The sequence below is a fragment of the Etheostoma spectabile genome, chromosome 3 (assembly GCF_008692095.1).
Source record: "Etheostoma spectabile isolate EspeVRDwgs_2016 chromosome 3, UIUC_Espe_1.0, whole genome shotgun sequence".
Taxonomy (NCBI): domain Eukaryota; kingdom Metazoa; phylum Chordata; class Actinopteri; order Perciformes; family Percidae; genus Etheostoma; species Etheostoma spectabile.
Window position 1 is genome coordinate 22,267,356 of NC_045735.1, and position 19,264 is coordinate 22,286,619.

The window sequence follows — 19,264 nt, forward strand, 5'->3', positions numbered from 1 at the left end:
TTATGTCTTTGCAAAAATTGACTCAATGGGCTTTACCAAGCTGTGATTATTAGAATACTTCTTGACAGTTTCTTTTTTTGCTGAAACATTATTACAAAAGCTGTTGGGATTAAAATGAGCCATTTCTTGAAAAATAAATCTTGATTAGAAATATATTTCAGCGGCACTTCAGGTCAATTTGTACACAAGCGACAAGACTTTTGTCAGGGACTGTACTATTCTGAGACTAGACTTTTTAATGACATTCTTTACTAAATAAAAACAGGTTATGAATATGTTGTCTACCATAATATTGGCATGTGAGTATTATTTCAAGACAAACTTTAAAAAAAAACGAAAAAACTATGACACTTTAAATAAACTATATGGATATTTATTTATATTGCAATTACATTACAGTTAATTATAATTACAGTGATACAGCATGACCCTGTAATATACAAAAAGTGCTCCTGCAATTTTAGTTCAGAATCAGACAACTTCTTGCAGACATTCAGCTCTTGTTGCACAAAACACCAAATCACAAAAACACAATTGGTAACATGGTTCCCTTTAGGTCACCAGAACACAACTCTTTACCCCTACAAAATACTCGAAATGCTTCAAGATGCTGAAATCTCCTTAACAGTGCAAAAAAAGAAAGAAATATTTAAAGCAGTCAAATCAACACAAATCGGGAAAAGATAAAACCCCCGCCTCATTTGCATGTTAAAGATTTCATATTAAAACAAAAACAGACCCGACCAACAAAGGTAATTCAAGTACACTAATAGGCTTATGATTCACCAGCTCTGGTTCAGTGGGAACAAAGGGAGTCATGAATAAAAATCCTCTCAAACAGAAGCAAAGCAACAAATATTTCAAGATGTTTACAGACTTCCTCTTCCAGTGTTTATAATGATATTGCACGCCTAATAATTTAAATATGAGTTGTATCATTATTAATATAGACTTTTTCTGCAGTGAAAATCTGTGGAAATTATCTCTCAAAAGCCTTGCTAGTAATTTATTTAAATATGACCAATACAGCTGACCTAAGGGTAACAATAACACCATAGATGGTAAATATTTATACGAAAGCTTAAAATTTAAACAAACTACCAGATGTGAGTGACAGCTGAGTTGTGATAAGATATTACAGAACAAAAAAAATAAATAAATAGAGGAATCCAGTGACTATAAACATCCTTCTCTTAGTCCAAGCTGAGAGTCCGTGCAGTGCGAGGTGCGTTGCCACTTCACCTATCTGTGGATGTGTTAGCCTGTGGCCCGTTGCCATGGCAGCCACAGCCCAGAGCTCAGAGCAGGTCAGGCAGTATGAGGCCGGGGGGTTTGGGCTCCACACAGTTAATCCAGAAATTGGCACAGCTGGCGTGATACTGATGTCCCCCGTACAGCAGCTTGAAGTTGTCCGTCTCCGAGTTGAATGCCTGTCAAAGTGAAAGGGCAAGATATTACACACGTGGACAGAGACAATACACCCATCTGTGCACACAGGAGGGATAAATATGGGCCAGGAGTGAGACACTTTCTTATGCTTTTACAGTTCTAACGTGATGCTACTTGTTGTGGCTACAGCTGAAGAAAAAAACACAACACACAACTACAATTCATCAGCACAATTCTAATACTGAATATAAAAAAAACACTTAGATTTGGCTCTTACATCAAGATGCGGGTGTTAAACCTGAAATTATAGATCACGTCTTTCGGAACATTAAAAGACATCTTGATGCTTTATCACTTCGTCCTCTTTGATTACGCAAATTAAGACAGACCAACATGAAGGCAATCTCAAGCATGGCTGTATGTCTTATCAGATGATGCTAATGTAGGGGGGGGGGGGGGAGATTGACTGAAGACAAAACTTTGCCAGTAAGGTTTCAACATCAGCGTAAACAAGAAATCTGTCAAGCGATGGAAGTAACCCAAAACATTTTTGCAACAATGGCGGAGGTGCTACAAGAGAAAAACTGAATAAAGTTAGATGCTGTAGATTTTATTAAGAGTTAAGAGTCTGAAAATATGAAATATATATTAACAGTTTCAAACTGGGTAGGAAGTTATGAATCACATACTGATGTGCCATTGTTTGATTAAGAGTGAAGTTGCAGGTGCTCTGTACCAGCAGATATAGTTCAGATTATCTAGTTAGTCAGAGACAAAGGTCAACAATCTCCACAGCGACAAACTTGATGCTTCATAATATGATTTGCTTTTGTGGCTGAAAAGCAATTTTTTTGTTAAACTTATTGTTTGTGTGTGCAATCAGGAGATGCTAGTGTGTGTGCATCCCTGGTGAAATACTGGAAGCTGAAGCCGGGAGAGAGGAATGAGTCATGTACAGTGAATCATAGCTTCCCACACAGGAGAGGGGAGGGGCATGCAGCAAGCAACAACTGCATTCAAAATATACCACGACATTACACCATTAAGGGGGGAACTTCACTATTTTTCAACTTGGACACTATTTTCCCATATATATGTGTGACTAATGACAAATGTGGACAAAAACCTTTAAAATTAGTCCAGTATTGAGCGAGAATGCTGTAACCGGGCTGCACTTTTATCATATATGGCAAATGTGCATCAACAATTTCTATACACTAAAACTGTCTCTTTTTTGTTAATATGATTATTTCTATAATTTCACGAGATGACTTGCCAGAAGAAAGCGGTGTGGTATTCGAATGGGGAAAAGGAGTTCCTGGGAGTTTGTTGTAGAGCCTGACCAATATATTGGCAATGGAGTTTCATATCTTAAGTTTGTATTTTTCTACATTTTATTTATCAGAACTTTTATACATTTTGATGTTCCTCTGATCTGTTGTTACAATAACACAAATTATATTATTTTAGTGAGAACTGATAAATAACTACAAATAACTAATATTAGGTAAATCTGTTTATGTTTTGGTACGCGTTTCTGGATTTTGTTTTTAAAATATATATCGGCCAATATATTGGAATATCAGATTTTTAAATGATCAAATATCTTCATCGGTTTTAAAAATCCTTTATCGGTCGGGCTCTAGTTTGTTGTTTTGGAGTACAGTAAGTTGGTTATCTAAAAGATTTATGTTGAGCTACACTTTGCACAGCTATTATAGATGTTATCTTTGAATACAAACTGAAGTTGAGGCTAGTTGTGCTAGCATACAGCCACAAAAGCATCCAAACACTCCATACACTGTGCCTTGCGACCATCAGGACTGCAGTGGCAAGTTTTAGTTGGGATGACTACTGCCAAGCAGAGCAGCGAAGAAGTCCTATACCAAAGCAAACTTTCCTAAAGCAAAAATGCTATTCCAAGAAAAGAGAGCTAAAGACAGATGGGAGATAAGATAAATGCTTTTAGCTGAAGTCAATGTGTTCACCTGGCATCAGTAAGTTACATATGAAAGCATGGCAGAATAAAACAACTTCTCCATCTTGCCAAAGTGTGCAGACACAATGTGAGACTCTCAGTGTCAAAAACAAGCCTTAGTAGACGTACAATGAAGGTGCAAATTTGCCCTAAAGGGGTACACTGCAGCTCGATTCACAGCTACAGCGTTCTCGCTCATTACTAGACCAATTTTAAAGAGTTTGGTTTGCATTAGTCACTTGCAGACACAAAAGCATGAGGAAAAAAGAAAAATACAAAAATGTACCCTTTAAGTCAACCACCTGCCTGATTTTAGTCTACAGCACAAATGCTCTTGCTGGATGAAGGTCTTTCTCACGCAAACTGAATGACACATTTCCACATTGCCTTTTTTTTCTCACACACTCACATTTCACAGGCAGAGCTTGATTTCCAGATTTCCTTGTGGAGCCCTTTTGTGCCCTGGCCTACTTGTTTTCAATAAACCTGCACTTAACGACAGCCTAAGCTGGAAAATGCTAGAGGGAGAGGACGCTACACGAAAGGGGGGTAACACAAAGAACACTGTGAGTCCTTTCTTCTTTCACTACAGAGCCTTTCCCTCTCAAACCTACACTTGTCCCTTCACCCTTACACGCACTGAATCATTCTTAGCCTTCACCTGTGTGGCAGTGAATACGGGGCAATATAGTCTGTTTTAACTATATAGAATTATTGAGCCTTTTCAGACAGGCAGCCATTAGTAACTACTCTGGAACATGAATGACAATGTTCATGCTTTTAGCTGGAGATGGTCAGATAAAACAATACTAGTTATTCAGCTGAACTTTGTAGCTGCATTTAAAGATACATGTAGATTATATTTAAAACTACCCTAAGTCTATCTTGCTTTCTCTACTTCTACGCTATGATAATTGAAAAAATAAATGAGGCATAATTACCCTTAACCTCCTGTCATTGTCTTTAGTCAATGCCTGTAAGCACAAGAGGAATCAGCATGGTCATTCAATGCCCGGAGCAAAGAAAATAGTGCAAAGAATGAGCAGTAAGCAAAGATTCAGATCAGGTGTTTCACCAGGACAGTGCTCCCTTTCCCCAGTTTATGTGTGGGTGAAAACATGAAAGAATCATAAAGTTAGTCTTCATCAGGGCTCCTTCACATTTTCCATCTCAGAATTTAAGAGATTGGTTATGAATGATCTGAAATATTGATTCAAGGTTTCATCCACTGTTGCAGATCAGTGCAGTCAATCTCAGCAAGGCCCGTCTCCAGCTCTATCACCATTAATGCCGTGGCACCTCACTTGTATATTTAAAAAAAAAAAAAAATCTGTCCAGCATATTCTGTAGAGCTGATTTTAAATTGAAAATATCAATATATCAAAATTAATAATTCCATTTAAATAAATGTAAACTTTTAATTTATAATTCATTAACAAATTTAAGTCCAGTTTTTTTTCTGGTGCTATTAGCAGCTGCTCCAACAACAAAATCCTCACTCTCTGCATATCTCCTGCCAGCTTGGTAGCGTTTACCTTCCTTGAGATACATTCCACTTTTACCGCATTGTATGTTTTTATTAAGTTGTGTATTTCTTCTAATTAAAATGGAATACATCATGGCGTTTGGTGATTTAAATCCTAAACTAGCAAATTTATTTATGTTGCTATAAGCAGCGCTGTGACATCCAGGCTTTAGAGGTTGGACAGAAGCAGTATCTTAATCACGAAAGCCTGTGTCATAACAAAATTCAGACTGGAGAATTTCCACATTCACACGGACCTCCTTCATCTGTCGGAAAGGGCGAATGCTGACCGTGAATAACCCAAACATCTCTGCTTTCATTGTCAGTGTAAAGGCAGTATTGTGGCGGCGATTGAGACCAAAACACATAAGCAGCACCCGTTATTAGCTAAGAAATATTTCTTACTGGGAAACAGACAGAAATTCTACAAAGATTTATGTTGCGTTCTTAGTTCATTACTGAACCTGGTGAGGCAGACATTTTGTCAATTACCAACCTTTTAAAGCCTGTTATTACCCAAGTACTTTATTAAAGTGTGTTGGAACCCTGCTAACCTGAGGCACAAGCTGTGACAGAGATTGGCCACCAGAAAACTGATTTATAAACTAAAAGTTTGGGGGGATGGGAACAGTTGGCAAAAGAACGGATTTGATCCAAAACGTCTGTCATACTTGAAGTAAAAGCTACACAGAATAATCAATCCAAATCCGCAAGGCACTTCAGAAACCTGCATTAATATAAATAGCCAGAAATGCTAAATTAAATTATTCAACTTAAAACCCTTTCCAGTGCTTCTCCCAGTAATTGCTCAAATTAGCATTTATCATTTAGCAGTAGTGCTGGAGCATCATTAGCTGAAAAGTATCACACACAAAACATAACTGCTGCAGCCTTTGAGTGATAAACTGAGATGAGATGAAGATGCTCCCGGTTGCCCATCCCTGCCTTCTGACCCAAAGAAGAATTAGAGATGACAACTGCGGCATTCCAAAATTAGTGGCCCAACAGCAACAAGGTGAGAGGGAGACACTCACTCAATATCACAAAATGATTTTTGGGGCATATTCTGTCAACAAATGGGATAACATTTTGCAGCAGGAATTAAGCAGGAACCATGAAGCTCATCTGCTGTCAAGCATTTTTCACATTTCTTTGATGCCACATCAATATCTCCTCCCTTCAGTACCTTCGGTTGAAAAACAAATCAGTACCTCTTCACTAAAGGACAATGCAACAATCAGTGCAGTCTGCTGTAGCCAAAGCTGTTCTTTCACTTCATTATTCTCTGAGGGGATGCTATTCTCCACTTGGCTTTTATTCGTTTTTACCAGTGTGGCTCTGCCAAAAATGCAATTAAAAGATGGGTTATTAATCTCATGCTAGTGGCACACAGACAAAATAAAACTGCATTAATTTCAGCCTGCCTCTATGCACACCAGAGTGAGAGGTGTGAGAGAGTGTGTTGCTTGTGTGTGCAGGTCTATTGTCAGCTGTACTCTGCTTGTGACTAATGTGTAAGCCACATCTGCTTGTATTCTAGATGCCTCTCAGTCAGCCATATCTTCCCTGAACCATCCATCTGTTTCTGGCTGAGCAGCCAAAGGAACACGAGAAACAATCAGCACCTCTATCTTGCCCTCTAAACCGCAGGGTCCGAGAATACCATTAAGGGCCTGCGTCGATGAAAAGCACAGCGAGCGTAGGCACGGAGGTAGACATACAGCAATTCTGCACATAGCGCCCCAGTCAGAGTTAATAATAGAACGCTTACCAGAAACAGCAATGATTGTTAGAAGAAAGTGGCGAGGTGAGCTGTTACCTCAAGATAGAGGCGACAGAATAGAAAATGAAACCCTTCCAAGACAAAGTGACCACCTTTGTGACCTTAAAGAACCAATCCCAGAGTGCATCCTGAGGTGCCAAAGTGACAACTTTTCCCTCTTACTTATTTCAAGAGTGCTTATTATTATTATGATTCACAGTTGTCATTTTGTTTTTTTTAGATAATTTTTGGGGCATTTTATTTATAAGACAGCTGAAGACATGAAAGGGAAGGGGGGATGACATGGAGCAAAAAGCCACAGGTTGGAGTCAAACCCGCAGCCGATGCGTTGAGGAGTAAACCTCTATATATGGGAGCGCGGCGCTCTCTACCAGGTGAGCTGCCCAGGCGCCTGATACACTTTTCTTTAGTCATCCTTGAGTATAACAGTTTGTTAAACCCCTCCTGTGGTTGTCCAATCATAGCTTAGCAGCTTTAACTACTAGGCCTGTCAAGCATTGGATTTCTTCACATTGAAGCATAGGACACCCAGCGTTAAAATAGTTTGGATGGTGGTATCTTTTTTTTTTTTTTTTAACACAAGAGCAAAAGTGTAAAGAACGCATTAAACGTGTTTGTCTCCCCTAAAGTAAGCAGCAATCATTAGCATGTCCGGCTAACTAGCTTACTACCTACACCAAAGCTTGCAACAGGGAATTAATTCAGAAGTTAAGGAACTTATAATTAACTAGCTACATTATTTTGTGTTGTTACAGGTTACATTAAAACATTAAAACTATTTCCAAACAGTGTGGAAGCCGGTCGCTATTAGAGTTTAAGCTAAAGTTTCTTGTCTGTTTATCAAAATTAAGGAAGTTTACACTCCAATCACTGACGATTTGACAATCACTGTAGTCTTCATTCTAAAAGTTTAATCAAACTTCTCATGCTAAAAGTCTCCAGAACTAACTCTTTAATCTGCACTGCAATACAATAAGAAAACAGTTTTACATGGATCATCAGCTGGTGAGGGTGCTGAGTCTTTGCCTTGGGCATTCAGATTTAGTTTCAGTTCTAGTAGCCATCAAACCAGCGAGTTGGAAACAAAAAATACATAACATAGTCAGCTATAGCTGATCTGCCAGCGACAGCTCTCATCTTTGTCACCGGCTTGAAATGAGGAGCTGCATCTGTCTACACTTGAAGAGTCATGACAAACTGCATTTGCACAAAGTGAGAAACAGAAAGCTTGACAGGCATTGCAACAGTAACTAAGAGGGGCGGGGCTTAACAAGTCAATTGATTCAAGTTTAAAAGAGTGTCAAATGGTATCTATCTGTTACAGTATGTGTCTATGCAGACAATGGTTATTTGCCTGTAAGAGCAGAGGAATGGAGAGAAGAGAATCCTGTCACTTTGGCCCCCCGCCCGGCTCATCGGTAAGAGAAGAATAGGCCCCCTGAGGCCCCCAGTGGGAAAGAGTACAATGAGATTTGGTTGACAGTTGAATGTCTCATACTCGTTTAAACAGACGTCCAATAGTGCTTTCTTCTTTGTTCTGCAAAACGTTTCAAAGTCAAAGAAATGTCAGTTGTTATCCAGTGTGGATGAGCACAACATTTATGTAAAAATGCATCCACTAACAGATGTTTGTGTGTGTGTGTGTATGTTTGTGTTTGTGTTTTTGTGTCCACAAACCTTGCTGCGAGAATCAACATTGAGCAGACACACCCCACAAGCCAATTCCTTGGCATTCTTGATGCCGTGCCTCAGAATACAGGAGGAGAAATCGAGGGAGCTTTCATCAGGCTACACCCACAAAAGAAAACAGAAACAACTTTTACTTGCAAAGCAAAATGTGTCCATTTCTATTCTTATAATAACAGCAGTCTGCTTACAGTTAAAGGTTCCATGACATGGTGCTTTTATATAGACCTTAGTGGTCCCCTAATACTGTATCTGAAGTCTCTTTCCCAAAACTCAGCCGTGGTGCAGAATTACAGCTACTAGAGACAATACCACAATGAGCATTTCCTTAGTATGTGCCATTTCTGAGTCTTTAGCTGTTAAGGAGGAGAGGGGGGGCAAGGTGGAGGCTGGGGGTGCGGCCTTGACCAACTGCCACTTTGCTTGTTTGAAAGTCATGATGGCTCTCTCTCTCTCATGAATGGGCCAAATTCTCTGGGCGGGCAAAGTAGAGAAAAGGAAGTAACCTTGCCCCTTATGACCTCATAAGGAGCAAGATTCCAGATCGGTCCATCTGAGCTTTCATTTTCTCAAAAGCAGAGCAGGACACCCAGGGCTCGGTTTACAACTATCCCCATTTCTAGCCACTGGGGGACCATAGGCAGGCTGGGGGAACTCATATTAATGTTAAAAAACCTGTAAGTGACATTTTCATGCCATGGGACCTTTAACATCAACTTTTTATAAAGACTCTTCTTGACTTTAGCTATGTGGCGTAAAAACAAACAATACCAGGATAAACATCTCTTTTTTTCTGCATTCTTCAGTTAAACATTAGTTCCATATTGTTCCTCCTTGAGATACTGTCTGTGTTATATTCTGCAGTGTGAAAAACAATGTTCTGCTTCTCTGCTGGCCCTGTGGATGAGGACAGTCCTCCTCCTCTCTATTTCTGCAACAGCTGAGTAAATCTATACAGTCCTTGTCATCCCTTTTGATCCAAACACTGACCTACCAAAAGGCTCTGGCTACATCGCAACCAAATCGATGAAGCAATGATTTTAAGCTAATGGACTGACAATATTGGATTCACTAACATTTCATTAGGTTATTGGCAGCCCTTTTATTGTGAATTGACCCACAGTGCTCTATTATCATGTGTGGATGTGTGCCTGCACTTAAAGAGTTTAAACTGGTCTGGGTGATGATGGAAGGCAGTAAAAAGAGCATCTTTTGCTGTATGTTTAGTGTATAACTGTCCTGTGCTCTGGAATATTTATATTTTTTGAGCATCTTACAGCAAGCTTGGCAAGCGACATGAAGCCCATGAGGTTGTTCCACACACGGCTGATGTCCTTCAGCAGCTGCTGCAGCTTCTCAGAGCACACGGCTGTCGCCTTGATGCCCAGCTCCACGCGCCTGGTGACACGATACACTTCCACCACGCCTGTCAGAGAAAATACACAACAACACAAATCATGATGTTTTTATGTTGCTCTTTTTGTACCATTTTCAGTGTTTTGTCCGTCGCCGTGACGTGTTTGCCACTTGCAGCTCATTAAAAGCAAAGAAGCACAATAAGGGAGCAGGACCAGGTAGAGATAAGCCATCACACCCTTGGTCCTCTCTGTCTTTTAGAGGGTGTAAGGTCACACACAAGGTTCTGTAACCTCCTCTTGTTCACACTATACAGCTAGTTCTGGCTTCTTATTGGTTGCGTGTGTGCATGATTGTGTGCGCCTAGTGATTTCTCACCCAGCAGGTACTCCATGCCCTGAGCCGACTGGATGACCTCGGTGCAGACGGAAGAGCTGCTGATGCCATTCAGGATGTTGTTGGCTTTGGTGATGACCTTTATGTAGGAAGACAGAAGCCAGCTTTATGACATACAGTATATACTGTTTACATATTATATATATGTACATATACGTGTTTGAGATGTCCTGCTGCCCACAAAGTGTGATTTGACACTGTAGCTGTTGGCCAGGAGGTACTTTTTATTTTGGGATTGACACCATCACCATAAGTGGTGTGTTTTGTTTAAAATTGCTTTACAATTTTTTGAAATCAAAATCATAAAGGTGTGTTTGCTGGGGAAAAGAAAAAGATGTGTTCCAAAAACGTACATTGAAAAACATTTCAGCACCTTTTGGTTATCTTAATTATTCTCCTACATTTGCATTGTCACTCCCACAATTAAGTGACAATGTCAAACACAGAGCACAAACAAATACAAACCTCCAGAGCGCTTTCCAGACACCTTTGCCACTCGTATGCGTAGCGCTCGCTCTCCTAAAACAACAGAGCACACAATTATCTCAAGTGAACACCAAGGTAAAGAAAAACAGAGTCTGCATTCTGTAGCCTTTCACAGTCCTTTTCACAGTATTGTACTGAAATCTGGTGGTTGAGAATAGTGCTAACATGAGGTGCCGTTGAAGCCAGGCTTGCTCACCTCCACCTCCCCAGTCAGGTCCTTATATTTGTCCCTGATGACAGGCAGGGCAGGCTTCTCGCTCAGGGTGTTGGATCGGTCTCTGAAGGGCTGCTCCGGAGCTGGAGATGGGGGCGAACGCCCAATCTCCTTGTCGCCTAAACTGTGACTGCGTTTGTGGGAGCCTGAGGCAAAGCAAGACCCACAAACACATACAGTATATAAACTTTGTTTTGTTTTTCCAAATCAGTTCAGCAAACCCATGGCTATGACTCATTTTGAGATATGCACCTGTTTGTTTGCAATCGTTATACTTCCATTCTGTTCGGTTAATTCCTCCCGGACAGCATGAGTAAATACTTAATTTGTGACAAACAATAATTACGTACAAAACAGAGGAACGAATATGCAGGTATGAATTATTCATGGGGACTCACAGACGAACAATCCTGGCAGGGTACCACAACAAACATAGGCTATTCCAGTGGGGCTGGCAGTTAGAGTGTGTGTGTGTGTGTGTGTGTGTGTGTGTGTGTGTGTGTGTGTGTGTGTGTGTGTGTGTGTGTGTGTGTGTGGACAGTTGTCCAGACACAGGTAATCTACCCCCCCACCACCAACTCCTCCACCACCCACAGAGACATGCGTCATCTTCCCCACAATCCAAAAGCTCCACCATGATCAGATTACTGTTCCACTGGGCAAAAAAAAGAAAGAACATCTCTCTTTTTCACACAAATTAAATCCAACATTGGGAGATAAATCTATTGGGCAAATGGGTTTTTATCACAGTGCGGGGAACGCTGATAAATTATTCTTGGAACATGACACCAGCAAACAGCAGTTAGAAAAACGAACAGCCTTTCAGTGGTTACGGTTAATTTGTGCTCATGGATTTGCTGGCCTTTGCTAATTCATCTCACCAGTCACTGCCAATAGAACAGAGCTGTCATCTCAACACTGCCATCTAATGGCTGACAGCTTTATTACAGATCTGATGGGCCTAACATGTAGGGCTGGGAGAAGAGTGTTCTGGCGCCATTTTAGGGCTCAGGGTTTAGAGCTAGCCAGTAGAGTCTTAATGGAAAACACGTACGTTTGGTTACAATTTTGATATTAAAAACAATTTATAGAGCCAAAAAAATAGTTAATTAAGTCATTAGTAGTAGTTATTAGTACAGAAACTTAGTTGGGAAAATGCACACATTCACTCATTCCATTATCTCAAATGTGCAGATTAGGCTTTTCTTTACAAAATTGTACTAAATAACTTTGGTCAAACCAATTTAAAGGCATCCTTGTGATTCAAGGTATTTTTCAATATATATAAATTTTCTTAAAGATCCCATGACATGGTGCTCTTTGGATGATTGGTGGAGTCTCTTTCCAAAAATTCAGCCTTGGTGCAGAATTACAGCCACTAGAGCCAGTCCCACAATGAGTTTTCCTTAGTATGTGCCATTTCTGAGTCTGTAGCTTTAGAGGGGGAGAGAGAAAGGGGGGGTCTTGTCCAGATCAGCCCATCTGAGCTTTCATTTTCTCAAAGGCAGAGCAGGGTACCCAGGGCTTGGTTTACACCTATCACCATTTCTAGCCACCGGGGGGTGGGGAACGCATATTAATGTTAAAAAAACCTAATAAAGTGAAATTTTCATGCCAAGGGACCTTTAACAACTGAATTAGTGCTGCAATTAATGAGTTTTCATTATCAATTAATCTGCTATATGATTTTGTTGATGGTTTATAAAACATCTGAAAGTAGTAAAAAGTTGTGACTCACCTTGAACACACAAGTCAAAGGTGGCTAGTTCGTTCTTGATCATCTCTTCACTAGACTTAACTTTGGTCTGAGTGCTGGCTTTGAGAAAGTCAGACTTGCCAAACTTAGGCTTGTCCGCCTGGAAGGCTCCAAACTCATCAGATGCCTCACTTTGATTTCCCTCGGAGACGCCATCAACGGCAGGCGAGTCAGACTTTTCAGAAACCGTACTTGCAAAGTCCCCAAAGTCATCCTCGGCATCAACACCTCCATGATCGCAGGAGCCAAAATCAGCAAAGGCTTCAAACTTGTCATCTGCAGATGAGCCATCCTCTGTGGGGAAGGAGGTTGTGATCTTTTCTAGGGAGCTGCTTGTGATGTTTTCGGTGCTGCCAAAGGTCAGCTCCTTCCTCTGGGCTGGCACTAAAGATGCAAGGGAGGTTCCTTCGCAGCCCTGCGGCTTTCTGACCTCACCGGGCAGACATTCCTCCCGGTCTGACCAGTCATAGCTGGCCAGTGTGCTGAGGGCCGACGTCCCAAAAGGGTCAAATTTCATGTCGTCTGCTTCTGCAATGACAACACAGACATACCGGTGGTTCCTAGGAATAGCACAGATGCTGTCATCATGATAGGAGATAGATTAACGAGCCTGGGTGAGATTTCTGTCAGATTATCACTATGTCACTTATCTATGGTTCAAGTCATATCTCTTTTCCACTCATGGGAATTAAGTCTTATTTTTCCTCACTTACCTCTAGTGGTGTCTAGTCCTGCAGAGAGGTTGTTTTAATTGGCCAGGTTTTGATATATCTGTCTGCCATATCTGCCTATACCCACTGGAGGTCAATTAATTTTTTTCTGTGGTGCCCACAGAATTGAGAATGATCTAAAAATAATGTCCCGGGTTACCTGAGTAACCCTCATACCTCACTGTGGACGTTTTAAATTGGAGCAATTTTTAACCAAAGAAATAGTCCCTATGGAAGCAATCCGCTGTTGATTATCTGTATTAATCAGAACATTGCTTTTAAAAGAGATACTTCTGTTCTGAATCTTTAATTTGTAATTTTTCAATCTTGTAAGCACCACAAATGAATATCCATTCACTTCTATTGTAGGCCAAAATCTCACAGATAACTTAAAACGTGCAAATAAAACCTAAACTACTACATTAGTTTTGGTATTTGGAAAAACTGTCCGGTTAACTTTACTGACATCATGTGTAGCATCCCCTAATGCTGCATATTCAATAGTGGCAACAATGAGATCTAATGGAAAAGGACCCCCTCCCCATATATTGAACTTTAAAGAGGTTTTCTGCAATACACATGCAATCACATACAAATTATTATTAATATAAATTTATTATGTCGACTTTTTCATAATAATACTAGCACCTAAGTTATTATTGTTGCTGTAAATGTAGATCGTTCTCTAACCCTCATTTTTTAGAGTTGTGTTTAATAAATTATGTTGTGAACGGTAAACAAGTTGTGATGATGTCTGAGCTGAATTATGAGAAGAAAATGTCTGCCGTCATTTCACAGAAACACAATGAATACTAACACTGCTGTTTTGCAGTGGACAGTTCCCTCTTCACTCAACACTTGCTCTTCTCTGGTGACAAACAGCTTTCCTAACAATTAGAGAGTTGATCTCTTCATATTAAATGCAACCAACATCAATTAAAGAGCTTTCCTGTCACTACTCTGCTCTGTTTCTTACACTGTGTTGTAATCACTTTCTTTACGACTAATGCTGACACAGCCTCACATATTTGTCAGAACTTGACAAGTCTTTAGGTCTCCTTCTCAGTTTCTCTTTCTCTCTCTCACACACACATACAAACACACAAAATCAACCTTGTCGAACCATTCCTATTTTGCATGACAGCCCCCTCAGACAGAAAAAGCAATTTGTGAAATTGACAAGGACCTAGTTCTATAAGCCTTGTGTCATTAGGTCGTTGTGTGGCTTCTCAAGAAAGGAAAGGAGAAAATAAGACGGTACGCATTTCAGCAATACCAACAGTAATATTTATTACGACAACATGAGTAGAGAGAAAGAGAGAAGGTTCACAAAGTACTGTGAAAGAGGTCTATCATTACAAGAGGTTTGTCAAACTAACACTTGTAAAATTAGATTTCAGTCATTTAGTATACAAGGGCATGCAGAGTCAGGAGAAAAGGAAGAAAACAAACAGCAAGAAGGTAAAACAAAGATAATCGGAGGATATAGAAGCAGGAACCAGAATGAGAAGGCACATTCACAGACTAAAATCAGTAATTCTGGGGAAATGACAAACTTTGTTTTACTATTAGGAAGTTAAGCAACAGGTGTTTTAGTAAAGATAATAGTACAGAACACTTGGAAGGCCAGGTTGAAAAGATTATTCAAAGAACAAGCTTGAGGCAGAAAGCATTAACCCTTTGAGGACCTGAGGGGACAAAATTGGTACAGCATCCCAAAAACCAATGCTCGTTTGGAAAAGCTGGGTACAAACTGCACTTTAGGAGCAGTGAGGATGTAAAAGTCTCAATTTAAAAGGGCTGCCATCTGTACACATTTACCTATACATAATATCTTAGTCCTGGTGTTTATTCTAATAATTTGAATAATTCAAAATAAGAAGAGGTGATCACAATATCTGCATTAATCTGCATGTAAAAACATGAAGTGATCTTGTTCAAGCACTCAAAGGGTTACAGAAAACAAGGGGGCCATCCTTACACCTGATATCCCAGAATGGGCCTTAATTACATCCAGTCACAGATGCAGAAACAGATTTAAAGAGACAGTATCCTTTTTCTCTTGCTACAGTGATTGTTTGTTAAAGCAGGCTAATGTGCACAAACTCTCGCAATCCCCTAAATAATAGAACATCATTATTACTCAAGACAGTGTTTCGTTTGGAATATTAACCTACAATATTGTATGCTTACTAAATACTATAGGCTATATTTAATTTACATAGTTGGCGAATCACATCAAGATCAAGGAGTCTTTCATAATAAGAGCTTGTATTCCTGTAATAAAAATACACTATTAAATCTGTATGTATACATTTTTTTCTTTGATAAAAACAACTTGCAATACTGTTATGCATAAAATGATATATTGTATTTTGTTCTTGTCAATTTCACAAATTGAAAAGGCAGGCACACTGCAGCAAAAAGCAAGGCAGGAAGGGTAATACTAGTCATAATGTTCTCAGAGAGCCAGACCGTAGAGCCACACATGAGAATTCATGCTGCAACATCACAGATAACGGTAAAAATAATAATAAAGACGTTTAAAATCAGATTCCTTAAAAAGGAACTTTACAAAAGAAATACTGTCTCTTTAAGATAACGTACATGTCCAGAAACACAATGCAAACCATGGTGTGGTACTCAATCTGCTCGGCCTGCTACACTTTAACAAGTTAGTCCCAGAGCTCTCCGAGAACAAGAACATTGGATAAACAAGGGTGAACGAGAGAGGTGGAGCAGCTGATACAGTAGTATAAGAGCTTCTTAGGAATGTATCAATGTTAAACTGGGCACTGTTATCAGCAGTTGCCGAACTGTTTTGCTTCAGCTCAGTGAACGGTTTGCTTGAACACATCATCTTACTCAATAAAAAGGGGGTAAGTTTCGGTTTGAACATTGTACAAAACTGAAATAAGGCAATGAGGATGTTTAAATTCATGATTTCTTCTGATCAAAAAGAGGAATTATCAGTTCCTTGGATGAAATGATACGTAACACACGTCGTTTACTGATAATTAACTGATTTGTACTTAAAGGTTAAAAAATGGTCCATGCAGAAAGTTGAAAGCATGAGTAAAAAAATTGCCACAGGTGAAGACTTTTCAACTTGTAAAAGTACAACTTTCTCATCAAAAAGCCTTCAAAAAGGTTTAAAACATGAAAATCAAAAAAATGTTTTGAGCTGCAAGGCTTTCACATGACAATGGTTACATGCCATCTCGGGTTGCATTAGAAATTGATCTCTGTGTTTTCTGTGAAACATGAGACATGACAGGGAAGGTGATGCTCGATGAATAAATGATGAGAACTGGAGAGAGGCGGAGAGGGAGCACTTACATGACAATACCTGATTATCACCGAAACTGGGTTGACTCCCTTTTCGTAAATGACCCAACAAGTTTTATGTAAACTTTAACTCCACTTTGACGGACGTGAGGTCGAGGAGAAAAAGTAAAAGTAAACGCTAGTATGGACAACATCTCACAACTAGAAGGGCACTTAAAGAGTGCAGACCTCCGCCAAGGCCAAATGCCCCATCTTGAAATGTTAACAAAAGCGTAATATTATTTGTGAATACGCCCTAAATGTAATGGGTTCTCCCTTGGCCCATGCTATTTGTTCCACCAAGTTTCATTACAATAAGGCCAGTAGATGTTCCATAATCATGTCAACAAAAAGACCAACCAAACAAACCAAAAACATTACCTCCTTGGTAGAGGTGAATCAAGGGCCATTTGATCCAAACAATACAGCATGGTAAGTCCGAAATACTGAAAGATAATGCAATAGCTGACGTACATAAAGACACAAAAGCATGCACTCACACTCAAACACTCTGGCCTGGAAATGTTGCATACAGCTGCAATGCACCTAACATCTCAGCTGCTTTTGTGACACCATTCACTGTCTATTTCAAATTAACTTGTTTTGTGTTTCCTATTCAAAGGAACGATTCATTTTCAACTAATCAAAATTATACTACGCAGACACACTCAGCACAAACCAAATACCAACAGTTAAAAAGGTGGTGGTGCTGCAGCCTATTGTGTAAACCTGTGATTAGAATAAAGAAGAGGATCAGCTCCGTAACAACCACCTCTACTCGTCTGTATTCAATTCAACCTCTCGGTTTGAGTTGCATGACACGTCAACAACACACAAGCAGAGTTTGGCCTGTGGAGACAAAAGGTACACTGAAGGGAAGAACGATGTGTGCCGCTGCAGTGTGGACACAACAAACAGAGAGCTTATCGAGTCACCCAGACAGCAGCCCGAGATCTCATCTATGAACTGTGACTGCCAACACATCAAAAACAGGCACTCATCATTTGTAAATAAATAAGAGATGTGGGCCAAGACCCTTCTGTCATTACAATAATAATATGTGCATGGAATGAGGCAGGAGGGTGGGGGGATATGGAAGAAAAAAAGAGAAGGGAGGCAGGAACTAAGGATTCAATTAAATACATACATAAATAAATAAGATGAAAAAATGATGAAGAATGTAGATTCAAAGATATGATGCATCTAATCTGATATGGTATTCATGTAGTGTTACGTCTGTCTTCAGTATTTGAGCATATTCAATTCAATCAGGACCTCGTTAGTTGCCCTGTGACCCCGTTTGGTAGTCACAAGTGGGTAGTGAGGAGGAGAGGCCACTGCTGGCCTAGAAATTAATACTGTGTGTGACTGGGCGGGCTTCACCAGAGCAATCGCACTAGTTCCTCACCTGTAGCGGGGGGCTGGTGGCCCGAGAGACCTGGCAAATCCAGAGAGCTGTCCGACATCACATGTTTCAGGTCTCCACCCATGTCCGAGAGCTTCATGTCAAGCTGCACTGATAGTGCGTCCTCGGAATCGTCTTTTCCAACGCTGCTCCCCCCGATGGACGGGAGGTCGAGGGACTTGACAGAGGCAGAGTCCTCTTTGGCCTGTTTGAAAGCGGCCACCTTGTCTACCAGAGTCTTTTCCGAAGCCCCGAGTGCTGTGCAGAACTTAGAGGACTGAAAGTCGGCAAAGTCATCTGTGTCACTCTTGAGAGAAGAGAAAGAGCCACCGCCACTCTCCTTAGAATCATCGTACGCCAAGCCACCCTCCAGGGACAGCTGCTTGAATACGTCATACTTGTCTGAGCTCTGCTGAGACCGCTGCTGAGTGGAGATCTCCCCTTGGACCCCCACACTGCTGCTCTCGCCTTTAGGCTGCCCGCCAGTACTGCCAAACGCCATGAAGTCTGCAAAGTCGTCCTGAGTCGCTGCCACACCTCCTGCTGCTGCAGCTTGAGCAGCATCAGAGGATGAGCCAAAGAGGGCAAAATCACCAAAATCATCTGCACCTCCCCCGCGTGGTTTGGCTCCACCTGGTAGAAGCACTAGAGAGGGGGGGACAGACACTGAAGGGAATGTGCTGGGTTTTGTATCAGTGGGGAGAGGAACAGGAGGAGCTATAGAAGAGAAAAGGTCCAGGTCGGCCATGTTGAGAAGGTTTTTGGGCTGAGAAAGAGACACTGCTGGTTGTTGCTGCTGCTGCTGTGGTAGCTGTTGTAAAGACTGAGAGGTTGGGAAAGCAGAAGGGAAGGCAGGTTGGAAGATCTTGGCCTGGTCTGAAGGGTCTAATGGAGAGATGCTGTCGGCGGTTTTAAAGTCTGTGAAGCCATCATCAGCGCTGACAGACTTGAAATCTGCAAATCCTTCCCCTGCAAACCAAAGAAAACAACTTAAGATCATTCAAAAATATTTATCATGCCAGAGAGACATAATGGGAAACTGACAGCGGCACCAGCCATTATTCTGTCATTTCACAATCCTACAAGAAAGAAAGCGGATGGGTAAGTTATGGCTTTGTCACGTTGTGAATGTTAATGGTAACTTCCAGTCTTCTGATGAACAGTGGGCTGCAGAGTGTCCAACCAACAGCACACATCACTGCACAAAAAAAGCTATGTCTTCTAAAGACACATAGAGCCGCACTACCATGCAA

At 40.6% G+C, this 19,264-nt stretch overlaps 1 protein-coding gene across 7 annotated transcripts in view; it reads right to left on the minus strand.

Annotated features, from left to right (window-relative positions):
* Positions 1-357: 357 nt before the first annotated feature.
* The window catches only part of synrg (synergin, gamma), a 43,490-nt gene continuing 24,583 nt past the window's right edge, over positions 358-19,264 (minus strand). For 3 of the 7 annotated variants that reach the window (XM_032505839.1, XM_032505833.1, XM_032505808.1), the window contains 10 exons: positions 18,015-18,980; positions 12,552-13,097; positions 10,796-10,959; positions 10,579-10,632; positions 10,096-10,192; positions 9,639-9,787; positions 8,353-8,463; positions 8,174-8,212; positions 4,309-4,341; positions 358-1,430 (listed from right to left, as the gene is read on the minus strand). In XM_032505839.1, the coding sequence (XP_032361730.1) occupies positions 1,299-1,430; positions 4,309-4,341; positions 8,174-8,212; positions 8,353-8,463; positions 9,639-9,787; positions 10,096-10,192; positions 10,579-10,632; positions 10,796-10,959; positions 12,552-13,097; positions 18,015-18,980 (2,291 nt within the window). In that variant the 3' untranslated portion in view covers positions 358-1,298. The remainder of the gene's footprint in view (positions 1,431-4,308; positions 4,342-8,173; positions 8,213-8,352; positions 8,464-9,638; positions 9,788-10,095; positions 10,193-10,578; positions 10,633-10,795; positions 10,960-12,551; positions 13,098-18,014; positions 18,981-19,264) is intronic. The other 4 variants (XM_032505826.1, XM_032505847.1, XM_032505820.1 and 1 more) reach the window with 3 other exon arrangements.